General features: G+C 42.2%; 1 protein-coding gene and 1 long non-coding RNA gene across 2 annotated transcripts; both read right to left on the bottom strand.

The window, feature by feature from the left end:
• Positions 1–3,074: 3,074 nt before the first annotated feature.
• On the bottom strand, positions 3,075–4,829 carry LOC143483252 (uncharacterized). Its single transcript, XR_013122451.1, has 4 exons — positions 4,719–4,829; positions 4,108–4,269; positions 3,943–4,025; positions 3,075–3,643 (listed from the first exon to the last, which is right to left on the bottom strand). It is a non-coding gene; the product is annotated as an uncharacterized LOC143483252 (long non-coding RNA).
• Positions 4,830–5,931: 1,102 nt separating this feature from the next.
• LOC143483321 (uncharacterized) lies at positions 5,932–11,443 on the bottom strand. The gene is made up of 6 exons (XM_076982164.1): positions 11,111–11,443; positions 9,635–9,766; positions 7,995–8,525; positions 7,350–7,424; positions 6,034–6,304; positions 5,932–5,950 (listed from the first exon to the last, which is right to left on the bottom strand). Exons 1-6 carry the CDS (start codon positions 11,247–11,249, stop codon positions 5,932–5,934), a joined length of 1,167 nt encoding a protein of 388 aa, XP_076838279.1. The 5' UTR covers positions 11,250–11,443.
• Positions 11,444–16,216: the final 4,773 nt, after the last annotated feature.

The following is a 16,216-nucleotide window of genomic DNA, read 5'->3' on the forward strand; positions in this document are numbered from 1 at the left end:
ACCAGGCGGCCGCGTCCCGAGCCTGACGGAGCAGACTTCAACACGGTGGCCAGCTTCTCTGCTGAGCTGGGGACAGTCTTCCGGTGGACAAGGTTCTGGGGACGGTGTTCTGGGGACGGTTTTCTTATGCATGCTCCTTCTGCCCTTCACTGTGCAGCTCTGTGATTCTGCAGCAGGACTTTCCGATGACCTTTGACCCTGCTTGGACACGGACTGCTTCTTGAGTAGCTTCTGGAGTCTTATCAAAGGGATCTTCCTTCTTACTTCAGGCCTGAGCCCAGCCATGAATAAGACTCTCCTGCTCTCTTTGCTGACCAGGTGCAGGGAAGCCATCTTGAAAGAGCTGGAAGAGAACCCGCAGGATCCCCATGGCAACACGACGACGGTGGCGCCGACCCGGGCGACTGACGGCGGGTGGGCGAGGCGCTCGTACGACAACGCCTACTTCTACGTCCTCTTCGTGATGTTCGTCTACTCCTTCCTGGCTCTCGCCCTTTTCCGAAGTTTCATTCAGCACGACAAAACCCAGAAGGACCCGTACGAGGAGTTCATGGATCCCGACTGCGCTACACGCGGCGAGGGCCCTGCTCCGGAGAAACTCCAGTTTGAGGAGGAGAACATCATCTGAGGGGTGATGGAGGCGTCAGAGCTGTCGGGAAACTTCCAGAAAACCTCCAGAAACCTCCAGAAAACACTGAGCCAGCAGGTTATCACAGCTCCTCCTACTGCAGAAACACATGCTGGGTTCTTATCCCGACTATTGTTGTCTAAAAATGAAACCAGATGCAAACATGTCAACACGAAGGCCCAGGGCAGATATATCTGTGGCACAGAGGAAAAACTGAGTGGAAAAATAGCTGTAATTATTGTCTGGATTTGTGCTGTACTGATGACAAAACACGTTAGACTGGGAAGTACTTCTCCCTTGTAGCAGGTTAAGTGTGTAATCCTCCGTTCTCATGGAAGGTTCCTGCAGGAACATCAACCCTGCGCTGTGTTCAGCTCTACCTTCTACTCATCTCGGCTGTATCAGGGAACTCAGACGCGTTGCAGGTGTTTGCGTTTCCCAGCACTTTAGTTTGTTCTCTCACTGACATTATTAACTGAATCACGCTTGCAAAACATTAAAATACACTTTGAAGTACTTTGAATTCATTTTTTAAGCGTTTATGAAGGAAATGACAGTGTACAGTAAAGAGACCGAAACCTTCGAGCGAAGCCAGCAGAGGTTCACGATTTCAACATGGTTGTGTTTAGATAACAATAGTCGTGTAAACAAATTACGACCAAATCTCTAGAGAAATGGTCTGACTGTCCTATGACACAGTGATCTGGTACTGATATGGTGCTCTGAGATCACTGCAAGACAAAACAGTCAAACTAAACAACGAAAACAGCAAATATAGAATTACTTACTAATACAATTTAAAATAATTTAATTATTCAATTTCATTACAGTATCCAACCCACCCTGTATTACCAACACTGAGATTACTATTCTGGATAATTTTAACACCATTAAACACATTTGCACCCTTAAACACTGGAGTTTCAGCTCAAGCGTTTATAGATGTCTTATATGATCTCACATATAAGTGAAGGCAAACTATATTTATATAATATATATATTTATATAGCGACCACTGTTTAGCTAGAATATATAAATAATATAACTGGATTAAAACATTCAGGTCTTTTTTATCTTTTTTATATGGATAAATGTTGCTATGGAAACATGACTTTAAATTGACTGTTGTATTACACAATGCATCTTTACGCACGTGCGCTACTGTTGTTTTTACGGTTCCGCGTGCGTGACCGGTGGGTTTGTGTAAACGTGGGATCACTTCTGCTCCTCACGACCTTCACGTGATGCTCATACAGGCAATTGCAAGGCGAATTTACAAATTAACAAAAGCAGTCACGTTTGTTTTGACAAAGTCAGACTCGTGGAGTAAGTAAATATGTCGGTGTCCGTCTTTGATGTAAGGACGTGATTTAATCAGACTGGGTCAATCAGACGACCACGGGACGCAACCAGTGCAATATGGAGAGAAAAAGAGAAAAATGAAAGGAGGGTTTTCTGATTTTGGCCTGACGTTGACCCCGCGTGATCGAGATTGCGGGGGAGAGTGAACCTTAGACTTTATCGCTCTTGTGAATTAACGTCAATTGCATCTAGCAGGATCTCGGGACGCGTCTAATGAGAACATACGGTTTGCATTTGGACCCACATTCCGCCGGCGAGCTCGTGAAAGCGGAGCGAAGAGGAAACGCGACGGCGCGAGGTAACGTACAGCCGCGCTCGCGCAGTGGACCCGCCTTCCCCAGAGTGGCCGCGTGCCATATCGCCTTTCATAGCGTCGTAGCGAATCAAGCGCGCTCGCGCCCGGTGCTTGGTGGTGGCGACGGCACGAAGCCGGGCTCGAGCTCCCCAGGGCCCGCTACGTCACACCGAACGGGCCCAGCGCGCGCGCCTCCAGCGCAGTGCGCGCAGATTTGTGCGTAATGACCGCATAGCTGCACAGAGTTTATTACACAAAAGACAATTTGAGGAAAGATTTCTTATGACATTTTTTAAAATATACATTAATAGATACCAAAACTATATTAGTAAGAGCTGCATTAAAACATCGACACACTTAATGATATTAAATATTTCATATAAACGTTATTATTAATGAAACAGTGGAGGCGCGTTAACGGCAGTACACAATGACCACGTGTTGTGATTTAGGCAATTAAAGCAGGCAGGAATCTCCCCACGAGCTCCAGCAGGTTCGGTGAAGGTCCCGGGTCAAGAGGCCAGGATCCTGACCCGTCCTAATTCAATCTATCCGTCCGCGCGCCTTGAAAGACACGTCGAAGGCCCGCGAGCTCTCTGTGCTGCTCGGTCTTTTCTCTTTCATGTCTTTAAATTCAATTTACAGAAAAAGGAAAAGCCAATATTAATTACGTCGACTGCCTTTCTTAAAATAAGAGGAAGGAGTTTAGTAAGTTAGGCCATTTCAATTTAATTTTAAAACAGTACAATCTGGCAAAAATGTACAAATAATTAAATTAGCAGACAGGTCATAGAAAACAAAGGAGGCAGAATGTTTTTAGTCAGTAAACAAGCGATGTTTGCAGGAAGACCAACGATCTGAAGAAGCGCGTATGAAGGGAAAGAACATCATTTATTCGAATGAAAGTCTCGTGACGACGAGACGGAGCACGCGGCCTTCTGCTACGAACTTAAGGAAAATCCTCAAACTACACACTCTATTCTAATGTATTAGGACATTGCCCGGGCTACGCAATTAACTATATGAATGACAGGGCTATAACTTTAAGGTAAGTCACTTCCTTAACCACATAAAAAGTACATAACACCTTGCAAATAAGATTCAACACTTCCAGATTGTGGTGAACACACACTTCTCTGCCCCCTAGCGAAGGAACTTCATACACTGACGTTGCTGTTTTATATACACGTTTCTCCGTGGTTAAGTTGTCGGTGCAATAACGACTGAAGGCTTGAAGGTCGGTGTGCTTTGAAGAGGGGGTAACTAGAGGTGTGTCGGTGTGTGTCTATGTCCGTGATCCTCAGCGTGCAGTCTTTACACAATTCCTTCCGTAGCATCTCCTGCACGTGCACAGCGAACTGAAATCAGAAGGGAAGCCACTCGGTCATTTATGTTTTTATCATGCATGAACCATGTGGACCTGGGTCAGCAGAATCGACTCAATCAAGATGACCGTAAAAGAGTTATAAACTTAAAACTACAGAGAATCACCCACAAACTCTCCAGAACAAAACCAATTTGCTGTCAGGAATACTTCGTTTTTAACAGTATTCATAAATTATTTATGTATGTATAGTAGATACAACTACTTGGTAGGCTTATGACCACGCCCCCTGGTCTGACCACGCCCCCTGGCCTGACCACTCCTCTCACGTACCTCCTGCAGGCTCTCCAGTGTGACTTCCTCTCTGGGTCTGGAGTGGACACACACCCTCAGCTTTGATATAATCGTACTGCTCTCTAGAAATAAGTGGCTCATCAGATCGTCCCAGTGCCATATGACAGCATCACACTGATGTGTTAACAGACAGGTTAGGCGTACCAGGTGTCTTTGAGTCTGACGTGGGTGTCTGATCCGTGTTCTCTGGCCTGGGGGAGGCCGTGTGAACAGTGAGTGGTGGTGTCTGATGTTTCCTGTTAGGCGTGAGGTCTGATCCAGACGTCATGGGATCCTGGACTGAGTTTGAGCTAGAGATGTTTTCAGCTGTGAGCAATGAAATTAACTTATTGACTTTTATTATATTAGCGGACAACGTTGCCTTGTGGAGGAAGAGAACACTGTTGGCTAATAATAAATTAAATCATTTATTGAGCACTGGTGAACTTTATCATAGTGTTCCTGCCACTCGAGGCTGTCCCAGTGCGTTAGTCTGGTGGCCACGGCCGTGATGGGTTTATTTTCACATAATTACACTGGAATTAACTGAATAAATATCTGAGCCACAGGCACCTGACCGAGGAACATACAGACCACCAGCGTCCATACAGCTGTACAACAACTGACACTTACAGCACAACACCGTAAATACAACTGACAGCAGCAACACACAATGGTGTAGTGTGTGGGAGTGTTGGTGTAGTGCTCCTTGTGGCTTTGTGAGGTAACTGTTTCCATATTTAAATTTTATCACGCAGGCTGAGGTTCATACTCACCAAGGACACCAGGAGGCACCGTAGAAGATGTTTGGCGTGAGGTGTTCGCACTTGTTGCTGCGGTAGGTGTGTGTGTGGTTCTCCCTGTCAGACTCACACTACCGACTCCTGTTGTTTACATAAACAAGCACACACCCCACAAACATCGTCTTCTGTTAGATGGTGCAGGTGGCCGATACATGAACATTGTTTAATTTTCTCAAACTTGTATGTGAAAAAGAAAATCTATTTTCCTGCGTAGGCTGTCACACGCTTTTCTGCTGTAGCTGTAGAGCTTGGTGAAGTGGTTATGTTCACTATTACAGCTGCTTCTGATCTCCCCAGGGGGCGCTGTGGTGTCTTCAGGGACGGAGGAGGTGAACTCAGGGCTGAAGTTTGCTCTAAGGTCAGAACATCTTTCATTAGTCAAATGATATGAATTACAGGACAATACCTCAGAGTCTGTGTGCTGCTGCCCCCTAGTGGCTATAAAGCGATCCTGTGCGTGGTAATAGAAGAAGATAAAATTAAACAAAAATCTGTTTTTTCGTTTTACAAAAGTGATGTTTTAAAATTAAGAATCATATTCACCCTGTTTGACACGCCATTCATTTTTGATACTATTCTGTTCTTTCTAATTCAATAATAAAACAGATTTGGCTAATGAAACTTTAAATTGGGACATTAATAATTAACTAATAATTAACTAGTCAGGGAATTAGTATTTTTTTTTTACTTATAAGCACATTTCACTTTACCATAGCTGGACATTGTAGCTGTAGTGTTGTGGCTAGAAGTATTCATAGAAGGAGTTGGTGGTGTTTTGCCGAACTCCACGTCATCAGTAGTGGTTGTAGCTGTGTTGAACACCATGTCATCAGTAGTGGTTGTAGCTGTGTTGAACACCATGTCATCAGTAGTGGTTGTAGCTGTGTTGAACACCATGTCATCAGTAGTGGTTATAGTTGTGTTGAACACCATGTCAGGAGTAGTGGTTGTAGTTGTGTTGAACACCATGTCAGGAGTAGTGGTTGTAGTTTTGTTGAACACTATGTCAGGAGTAGTGGTTGTAGTTGTGTTGAACACCATGTCATCAGTAGTGGTTGTAGCTGTGTTGAACACCATGTCAGGAGTAGTGGTTGTAGTTTTGTTGAACACTATGTCAGGAGTAGTGGTTGTAGTTGTGTTGAACATCATGTCATCAGTAGTGGTTGTAGCTGTGTTGAACACCATGTCAGGAGTAGTGGTTGTAGCTGTGTTGAACACCATGTCAGGAGTAGTGGTTGAAGCCTTGTTAAACACCATGTCATCAGTAGTGGTTGTAGCTGTGTTGAACACCATGTCAGGAGTAGTGGTTGTAGCTGTGTTGAACACCATGTCAGGAGTAGTGGTTGAAGCCTTGTTAAACACCATGTCATCAGTAGTGGTTGTAGCTGTGTTGAACACCATGTCAGGAGTAGTGGTTGTAGCTGTGTTGAACACCGTGTCAGGAGTAGTGGTTGAAGCCTTGTTAAACACCATGTCATCAGTAGTGGTTGTAGCTGTGTTGAACACCATGTCAGGAGTAGTGGTTGTAGTTGTGCTGGCCAGACTAACTGGTGTAGTTTCTACATGAGAAATTAAAATGTTTCTTTCCTGAAGTATATGGGAACAACTCAAACTTCACTTATTTAAATTTGCACTCAAATATATTTTTGGATCTCTGAGAAATCAACTGTCATGAAATATCACCCTAAATTTACACCATCTGTAATAACTGCAGAAGTGCCCATGTAATATAAATGAGTGTTTGTGTTTGTGCTTCAATGTGATTATTGTGTGTCTACTGTTGTTTGTTCTGTTGGGTCAGTGATGTATGAAGTGAACTATGTGCTTGTCATAAGGAGAAAACAACTTCTATTATTACACCTGCAATTATGGGACAACAAACATGTGGTTATTATTTGGGAATTATGTTAATATGTGGTTCAAAGGATCGTAATGGCTGTAAGCTTCAAGATAACTTTTTGCATTGAGGGCCAGATTTAGTGCGGTGTATACTGCCATCTTCTGGTGAAATATAAAATCGGTTTTTGTAGTCTACTGCCGTCTTCTGATGAAATATGAAATAGCCTATTTTAGTCTACTGCCATCTTCTGGTAAAATATAAAATAGCTTAATTTAGTCTACTGCCATCTTCTGGTAAAATATAAAATAGCTTAATTTAGTCTACTGCCATCTTGTGGTGAAATATAAAATAGCTTATTTTAGTCTACTGCCATCTTGTGGTGAAATATAAAATAGCTTATTTTAGTCTACTGCCATCTTGTGGTGAAATATAAAATAGCTTATTTTAGTCTACTGCCATCTTGTGATGAGATGTAAGATGCCGTGGGCAACATTTGGACACCCCGCCCTTCACTACCCACCCATAATATCACTGCGGGTGCACGCGCTGCTGTGAGGTCATCACTCCCATAAATCAGAGTGGCTTTGTTTCCTAGTTTTTAGAAGACATAGTCTCAACAACACGGTTGATTCAGCTTAACAGCTAATAAACTCTTCAGAGAGTCCGGGGAAGACGTTTAGAACAGTTATCACTGTAACATGTTCAGTATTGGGGTACCGTATGGCAATAACCGTCGCAAGTGCGTCGCGTTGTTTAACTTTTACCTCGAGGGGTTTGAGTCTGTGTGCTGCTGCCCCCTAGTGGCGATATTGCGCTCTTGCATGTTGTAACAGAACAATCTGTAAAAAAGAAACATATTTTCTGTTTCTTATTAACCCACTTTCCATATTAAAATTCACAACGTATATAATGTATCCTGTTTCACCATCTACTCATTATTTTTAAATGATACATATACATAGACCACTTCGATCATACATAAGAGACTGCAAAAAGAACAGACTTATAGGACGTTTATTTTGAATGAAAACTATGTTTGATTTAGAAATGTGTTGTGAGATGAATTTCAGTTATCTTTTAATTTTGATCTAAGATCCAGTTCCAGCTAATCAGTAAAACAATTGATTCACTTCATGAAAAGGCTGATTGATGACAGTAAATTAATTAACGTTTTAATTAGTCAGGCTGGCAGGTGAGGCAGCTCTTGCATTGTATTCTTTCATAATCACATTGTGCCTTTTAACATAGTTTAGATTCAGTTCATTATAATTCAATATCACAACAGATTTAGTTTTAATCGGTTAATTAATTCTGAATTAGGACAGGCAATGAATTAACATATTAATTAGTCAGAGAATTAGATCTTAAATGGAGTATTTTAGTATTTTACTTTCTTTTTTTATCTTTACCATAGGCGGACATTGTAGTGGTTGTATCTGTACTGAACTCCATGTCATCAGTAGTGGTTGTAGTTGTGTTGAACTCCACGTCAGCAGTAGTGGTTGTAGTTGTGTTGAACTCCATGTCATCAGTAGTGGTTGTAGTTGTGTTGAACTCCACGTCATCAGTAGTGGTTGTAGTTGTGTTGAACACCACGTCATCAGTAGTGGTTGTAGTTGTGTTGAACTCCACGTCATCAGTAGTGGTTGTAGTTGTGTTGAACTCCACGTCATCAGTAGTGGTTGTAGTTGTGTTGAACTCCACGTCATCAGTAGTGGTTGTAGTTGTGTTGAACACCACGTCATCAGTAGTGGTTGTAGTTGTGTTGAACACCACGTCATCAGTAGTGGTTGTAGTTGTGTTGAACTCCACGTCATCAGTAGTGGTTGTAGTTGTGTTGAACTCCACGTCATCAGTAGTGGTTGTAGTTGTGTTGAACTCCACGTCAGCAGTAGTGGTTGTAGTTGTGCTGAACTCCACGTCAGCAGTAGTGGTTGTATCTGAGACATAAACACATTTCTTATTGGATAGTTCAACATCACTAATCTATATATGTGCTCATATTTGCACATATTTTAATTTCTTGTCTTGTTTATCAGAACGTTTAGAAGCAAGCCCGAAACAGACCAAGCTGATCGAAGCTGTCGTTGTTTGGCCTTTATACATTAATGTCATTACTTCTTATTCTGGAACAGAATATTCTCTTGTGATTATTATATTTGTTTTCATTTGATCTTACTAAGGTTGGTGGTTGTAGATGTTGGAGATAAAGAAATAGTGGGCGTAGTCTCTAACAAGAACATCCACCACACTGCACGTTAGTTGAGTCTTAAGTCTTAAATGACTAAACAATTTTTTCATCGAATGCATCACATACATTCACTATTTATTCAAATACTGATACACAGCTTAGCACTGAACTGTTATACATAACATAACATAACATATAGTATACAGATAAACAGCTCAGCTGAGTTCAGATCAGGTAAATATAAATATTTCAAGGCCATACAGACATAATGTTGTTTACACTCAAAGTATGATATATTTGTGTTTTAGTCTCACTGAAGTCAGGGTGCACTGTTGTTCCATCAGAACATCAGAACCATCAGAACTCCAACTCCCATGATGTCACAGGAAGCCACCTGACTTGGGATGCCACCTGACTGATATTAATCCTCTTCTCTTTTCTGTATTGCGTTTCTGGTATTTTTGAGGACACCTGTGGTTTGGGTTACATTATTTTGGGCTTGGCCTTGAAGGGCATTGTGTTGTTTGTTCTTCTGATTTTGATCTAAGCCTGATTTCTGACTCGGAGTTGGAAACCCCCGTCTGGGATGAGCTGGAAGGAGTCTGACATTTGCCTGTCTTATGATTTCACTATGATCACGCTATGATCACGTAATCCGTGAGCCTCTGAATTCTAATTCATTCATACATACAGATGGATGTGAAACACCTCAGTGTTGGGTAACAGTGTTAGGAAAGATATCACTTCAGTCATTATTTGTGTGTGAAACAAAATTCCTAAAAAAAAGCACTTTAGTTAAGACATCTAGTTTGGTTGATGGAAGCGTTTATAAGGTTGAGGTGAGGTTCACAGCCTTACCCTTTTGGCAGGTCTTCCTGTAGTCTGCGCAGCAGTCTCCCAGACCCACACAGGCCTGGTCACAGTAGCAGCCCCTATAGCAGGAGCTGTTCAACCCTCTACAGCACAGCACCGAGGGTCTTGCACACTCTCCTGCAAGACAGCACAGACAAGACCTTTAACACCACAGAACCCCAGAACCCAGGCTAGCACATGGCCCAGGTTACCTGAGCAGACCTGGGGACTTGAGTTGCCGGGTAACCTTGTCTAATAGGTGTGTGTGGGACACACCCCACGATTCCCATTAAACCCCCTGATGTCGTGTGGTTGCCACTGAACCGGTCTGGGGAGGCCAGACAGCGTCACGGAGAACCTCAGGCTTCTTATTTTTCTCTTTTTGTGCTTTCCTGTTGTGATGTCATGGGATTCGTTTTAATTTAGGAAAGTGAGACATTAAGAATAAAGGAGATTAGCCCAGTGACCTCATAGGCTAGCACTTCCCCGTGATGTCACTAACGAACACAGTGGCTCTCTGACCACCAAGGAAGAGCTCGTATTTCTGACAAACAGCATTTTTTTTATACAGATGCAGACAGGAGATCTTTCCACAAATGGCGGGGTCTGGAGGCTGGGTGTCTGGACGCTGGGTGTCTGGACGCTGGGTGTCTGGAGGCTGGGTGTCTGGACGCTGGGTGTCTGGAGGCTGGGTGTCTGGAGGCTGGGTGTCTGGACGCTGGGTATCAGGTGTCTCATTTGTGCTGGTTTATTTCTCTCCAGTGGGGTGATGGTCACATGGCAGACCTTTATCTGATTGCCAGATCAGTGCAGAAGGAAATTCAAACAGGTCAAACCCGTGATGGTGGGAGGCACTACATCACAATTAACAACGTATGTGATGGAGTTTTGGACCACTGGACATGGAGAAATAAATGTGTGTGTGTGTGTGTGTGTGTGTGTGTGTGTGTGTGTAAGTCCCACTGTGTGTGTGAGTCCCACTGTGAGTTTGTGTGTGTGTGTGTGTGTGTGTGTGTGTGTGTGTGTGAGTGAGTGTGTGAGAAAGAGTGTGTGTGTGTACACAGTTAAGATCATTAGTATCACACACTTTGTATTCTAGTATTCTTAGTTTTCAGAAATGTGCTAAAGTCTTTGTACACCTGTGAAGATGAATTGAGCTGTTTTGCCATAAGACATTACATCCATCAAGATACAATGCACTGTCTGCAAGCAATCTCTATTATATTCAAAGTATATCTAATTATATATTAATAATCTGTCTTTAATCTCTGTTTAATCTCTATTTAAACTCTATTTACTGCTATACACACACAGATTAGTGAAAAGCAATCAATGAAAACCTACACTGGATTAAAAAAAAGCATCAATCTCTATTTCTATCGTAGTCTTCCGATGACGGCAGCACTAGAGTGGTGTGTGTGTGTACCTGTCACCTGGTCCTGTGGTGTGTGTGTGTGTGTGTGTGTGTGTGTGTGTGTGTACCTGTCACCTGCTCCTCTTGTCCCAACAGGAGCAGCAGGAGAATCCAAAACTGAACAAGCTTCATCCTTCTGAGCAGGAATGCAGCCCGGTGTGTGAGTGTGCGTGTGAGACCACGGCTGTCCACTTCATAGAGCCTCATGAGTCCTACGTCACGTGTCCTGACGTCCCGTCACCAGAAGGCGTGTTGTGTTTACGGGGCGGGTCCTGTTCTCGCTGTGCTGGTTCTGATGGAGGACCTGGGAAGACGTCTGATGATTGAAGCACCAGGAGGAAACTTGGTTGAGGAAATGACTCGCAATGAACTTCCCCACAGGCACCATTACACAGTGAAAAAATAGCAGTTATTTCCTTCAGTCAAGTAGCAACGAGTGTAGATAAATGTTGTAAAGTTGAACAGAAAAGACTTTTTAAATGAGGACCTCTATATTCCCCAATACAGGACAGGAGATTGTGTTCTGTGTTTTATACGTTGCCCTGTTGCTCTGGCGGTCCACAGCGGTGGCCATTTTCTTTGCCTGTCTTGCGTTCACAAGTCCACATAAATGTTCCCTCGTTCTTCTATTCCCTTCCCACAATGACCAGATATCAACAACCTGTTGATGGCCACTTCCTCTTTGGGGCGTATCGCCTGTATTTCTGTATGCACACTGACTGCTGTTTCTGGACTCGTATTATTGACTTTGTAATACTAGGACAGTTGTCTGCTTGGTTTTGAACCGTACCTGTCCCTGTTTACCTGGGCCTGTTTACCTGGGCCTGTTTACCTGGTCTTGTTTTATCTTTGGAACCTGAGGTGTTCTGGCTGCTTTGTGCTGGTTCTGATCCATCTCTACCTGTTATTTAGCAGCTTGGACTCTTGCTTGTCTACAGTTCACATTTTTGTGTCCTTTTATCAGTAATCTGATCTCGGCGAGTGTCTGAGTTTCTCCGCCACATGACACAGATGCTCTTGTTCATAATAAAAGTGCTTTGTTGTCTGTCTGGGGGGGAAAAAAGCCCTTGTGGTGGTGCAAGAGACCAGACTGTGTACCAGACTTATTACTCTAGAACCCTGTCACAGGGGCAGTTAGGGTGAGGCTAAGGATATGGGATTAGGGGATTAGGGTTAGTTTTAGGTTTGCAGTTAGTGTACTTTTCATACACCATGGCAGTTCAAAGGTCAGTAGAAGCTAGGAAGGCCTTTGCTTTTTGTTTATTTTTGTATTACATTTATTTATGTATTGTTTTTTTCATATTTTCTTTATTTTCTGTTTGCATCTTAATAAGGAGATTGGATTTCGTACAGTACTCTACCTCCTATTTGTATATGTTACCTTTGGGGCAGATTTTAAATAGTTTTAATATTTCCTATCATTTATTTGCTGATGATATTCAGCTTTATTTCTCTTTTAAACCAAGTGAGGTTCATAGTTTGTCCAGGCTATTAGATTGTCTTCAATCAATCAGAGAATGGACCTCAAATAACTTCCTACAGCTAAATGACAACAAGACTGAGGTATTGATCATTGCTCCTGATAGGCTTAGTCAAACGATTAAGCAAAATCTTGGGCTTCTTTCCTCTGCTGTCCACACTAGCCTCCGAAATCTGGGAGTTATCTTCGATCAGTCTTTAGCATTTGATTCTCATGTTAAACAGCTGTCAAGATCCTGTTTCTTCCACTTGAGAAATATCAGTAAACTGAGATCTATGGTTTCAACAGCAGATCTAGAGATGCTGATCCATGCGTTTATTTCATCTCGCATAGACTACTGTAATGCCTTGTTTTCATCTCTCAGTGTATCAGCTCGTGGACGTTTACAGATAATTCAAAACGCTGCAGCGAGGTTACTGACCAAGTCAAGCAGACGGTCTCACATAACACCCATTTTAAAATCCTTACACTGGCTTCCTGTAGAATTCAGGATCCAGTTCAAGATTTTAACTTTAACATACAGAGCACTACACAACACAGCTCCTGTGTATGTCGCTGACCTGCTCCACCCCTACACTTCATCACGATTACTCAGGTCAAACAACCTGAGTTTACTGTCTGTGCCACGCTCATGTCTAAAGACTCGTGGAGACCGAGCATTTAAGGTGGTTGCTCCAAAACTGTGGAACACACTTCCTCCACATTTAAGATCAGCTAACACTGTAGATACTTTTAAAAAACAGCTAAAGACTTTCCTTTTTACGCAGGCGTTTAGTTAGTGGTGGAGGTTGCAGCCGTTGACCTTGTACACTGTATTTTATTTCTGTTTTATAGTGTGTGTTTTTGTGTCTTTGATTTATTTTATTTTATTTTCCGTTGTAAAGCACTTTGTGGCTTGTGCCTGTGAAAAGTGCTATATAAATGTATTTTACTTTTTTACTTTTTTTTTTACTATAGTTTGCACACACTCTCCTGTCCCTGTTCTTAGAAAGTGGGCACATCTAAGTGAATCTCCTCCACCCCAGAGTCTCTCAGTGGAGACGGAGCTGCTAGTGGTCCTGACTATCAAACCTTATATCAGTTACTCAGCCTAACTTTAATATGTCTTATTTCCAAGAAGTTGACATGGTAACACTACTTGATGTGATTTCATCACTAAAATCCTCTACTTGTGAACTGGACCCTTTACCTACATGCTTTTTCAAGCAGGTTCTGAGCTCATTAGCAAATGAAGTCTCTGCAATTGGGTGAATTCTCTGCAGTCTCTGCAATTGGGTGAATTCCCTAACTTTTTTTAAAACAGCAATGGTTAAACCACTATTAAAGAACAGAAATCTTGATCCCACAATTCTCAATAATTATCAACCTATATCTAACCTTTCCTTTCTTAGCAAAATCATTGAAAAAGTTGTGTCAATCCAGTTGAATGATTATGTAAAAGTAAATCAAATAAATGACACTTTTCAATCTGGTTTCAGAGCTCTCCACAGCACTGAAACAGCCCTAGTTAAGGTAGTAAATGACTTGAGATTGAATAAGGATGCAGGCAAACTCTCAGTCCTTTTTCTGCTGGATTTAAGTGCCGCTTTTGACACGGTTGATCATAATTCTTCTTGATCGACTACAGAGTTGGGTAGGCCTTAGTGGCTTAGTCTTAGACTGGTTTAGATCGTACCTAACTGGGCGTGATTACTATGTAGCAATTAGGTACCTCCTCCTCCACACGTCAAAAAATAACTTGTGGCGTCCCCCAAGGATCAATTCTTGGGCCGTTACTATTCAACCTATATATGCTTCCGTTACCACATATCATTAATTAATAAACATGGTATTAGTTATCATCAATATGCAGATGACACTCAACTTTACATTTCTCTAGAACCTAAGGCCCTAAAATCAATTTGCTCACTGTTTGACTGCATAGATGATATACAGACATGGATGTCTGACAATTTTCTGCAATTAAATAAACAGAAGACAGAGGTTCTTGTTCTTGGCAGTGATTCACAAAGGAATGATGTCCAGACTAATTTAAATCATATGAATCTGAATGCCAGACAATGTGTTAAGAACCTGGGCGTCACCTTTGATAATGAGCTCAGCTTCAAATCACACATCATGACTACATGCAAGACAGCTTATTTTCACCTTCGAAACATTGCTAAGGTCCGAGATATGCTCACTCCTGCTGACAGTGAAAAACTTGTCCATGCATTTATCACATCAAGGCTAGATTATTGTAACGCTGTTCTATCTGCTCTTCCAAAGAGCTCTATTTCGCACCTACAGCGAGTTCAGAACGCGGCTGCAAGGGTTCTGACCCGCAGGAGAAAGAGAGATCATATTACACCTGCACTCCACTCACTGCACTGGTTACCTGTCAGCTTTAGGATAGATTTTAAGGTTCTAGTCATGGTTTTTAAATGTCTTCATGGTCTTGCCCCTCTTTACCTCAGTGAAATGATGGTTAGATATGTTCCAGTCAGGTCTCTGAGGTCTTCAAACAGTAATCTACTGGTGATTCCTAGATGCCGATTAAAGATTGGCGAGGGTGCTTTTAGCCACTATGGCCCAAAGCTCTGGAATTCTCTTCCTGAAGAGCTCAGAGGCATTTCATCCGTGAATAGTTTCAAGAATAGTCTCAAAACTTTCCTGTTTAGATCTGCTTTTAGTTAAGAAACTCTAGTCTATTATTTTATAATTTGTCACTTTATTTAATTATTTCTTTTTATCTTTAATTTTAATATTTTATTTTTATCTTCTTATATTTACTTATCTTAATTAGTTTTATTTACTTTACTTTTTTATTATATTGTTTACTTTACTTTTTTACATTTTATGTTATTTTACTTTAATTTCTTCTAACATTTTCTTTTTGTCTTCTCCTTTTTATGTTTCTTTTTGTGACGTGCGGAGGAACGGACACGACACGTAGCAGATTGGGTGCAAACACGAACTTTACTTCACATAGAACACGTAGCTTCAATGCGGTGGCGCAAGCACATCACTGTGACACTCACACTGGCATGAAACTTAGACAAAGACGAGCACACGACACTGCGTGAACGCACATTAAATAAGTGAGTTACACAGACCCACGTGACCTCGAGACAAGGCACAGGTGTAACAAACGAACACGCTCACAAACAGCCCACACCCACGGAAGTACAAACATGGACATAACAGCACGCAGACGACGTCATGACACGCCCACAGGGAAGGGTCCGGAGCTGTCACCGTGACACTTTTATTTATACTGTAAAGCACTTTGAGTTGCATGTATGTATGAAAGGTGCTATACAAATAAAGATTATTATTATTATTATTATAGTGCCCTCTGCCCTCTGCTGCCCCAGCTGCCCCAGTGTCATGTTTCCCAGGAGTTGCTCAAAGTCTTCCTGCCAGCACCTGGTCATTTTCTCAGCCATATTCTCATTCTTCATCACCCTTGCTTGTGCCATTTCCCTCCTCATCCTCCTGAGCTGTACAGATTCCTCCTGATCTACATTCAGACGTTCATTCGGCGTTTGGTGTGGACCATCCATGGGTGTCACAGCCCACTTCTCCCAGTCATTATTCTCCAGGCTTCCCAGTTGGTGCCCACGTATGAGTATCGAAGTTCCCAGTAAAACAGTGGAGTCAGTGCCTGAACTCTTTCTAGAAATCCACTCCAACTTTCCCCAAGAAGCCCAAA

Source organism: Brachyhypopomus gauderio, chromosome 19 (assembly GCF_052324685.1).
Source record: "Brachyhypopomus gauderio isolate BG-103 chromosome 19, BGAUD_0.2, whole genome shotgun sequence".
Taxonomy (NCBI): Eukaryota; Metazoa; Chordata; class Actinopteri; order Gymnotiformes; family Hypopomidae; genus Brachyhypopomus; species Brachyhypopomus gauderio.

Excerpts from the sequence above, each read along its gene's own strand:
- LOC143483321 (XM_076982164.1), bottom strand. The coding sequence starts at position 11,249 with ATGAGGCTCTATGAAGTGGACAGCCGTGGTCTCACACGCACACTCACA. Across the intron at positions 9,767-11,110 it reads ACAAGAGGAGCAGGTGACAG|GAGAGTGTGCAAGACCCTCG; the intron begins GTACACACACAC and ends GCTGTCTTGCAG. Across the intron at positions 6,305-7,349 it reads ACAGACTCAAACCCCTCGAG|AAACTACACCAGTTAGTCTG; the intron begins GTAAAAGTTAAA and ends TTTCTCATGTAG.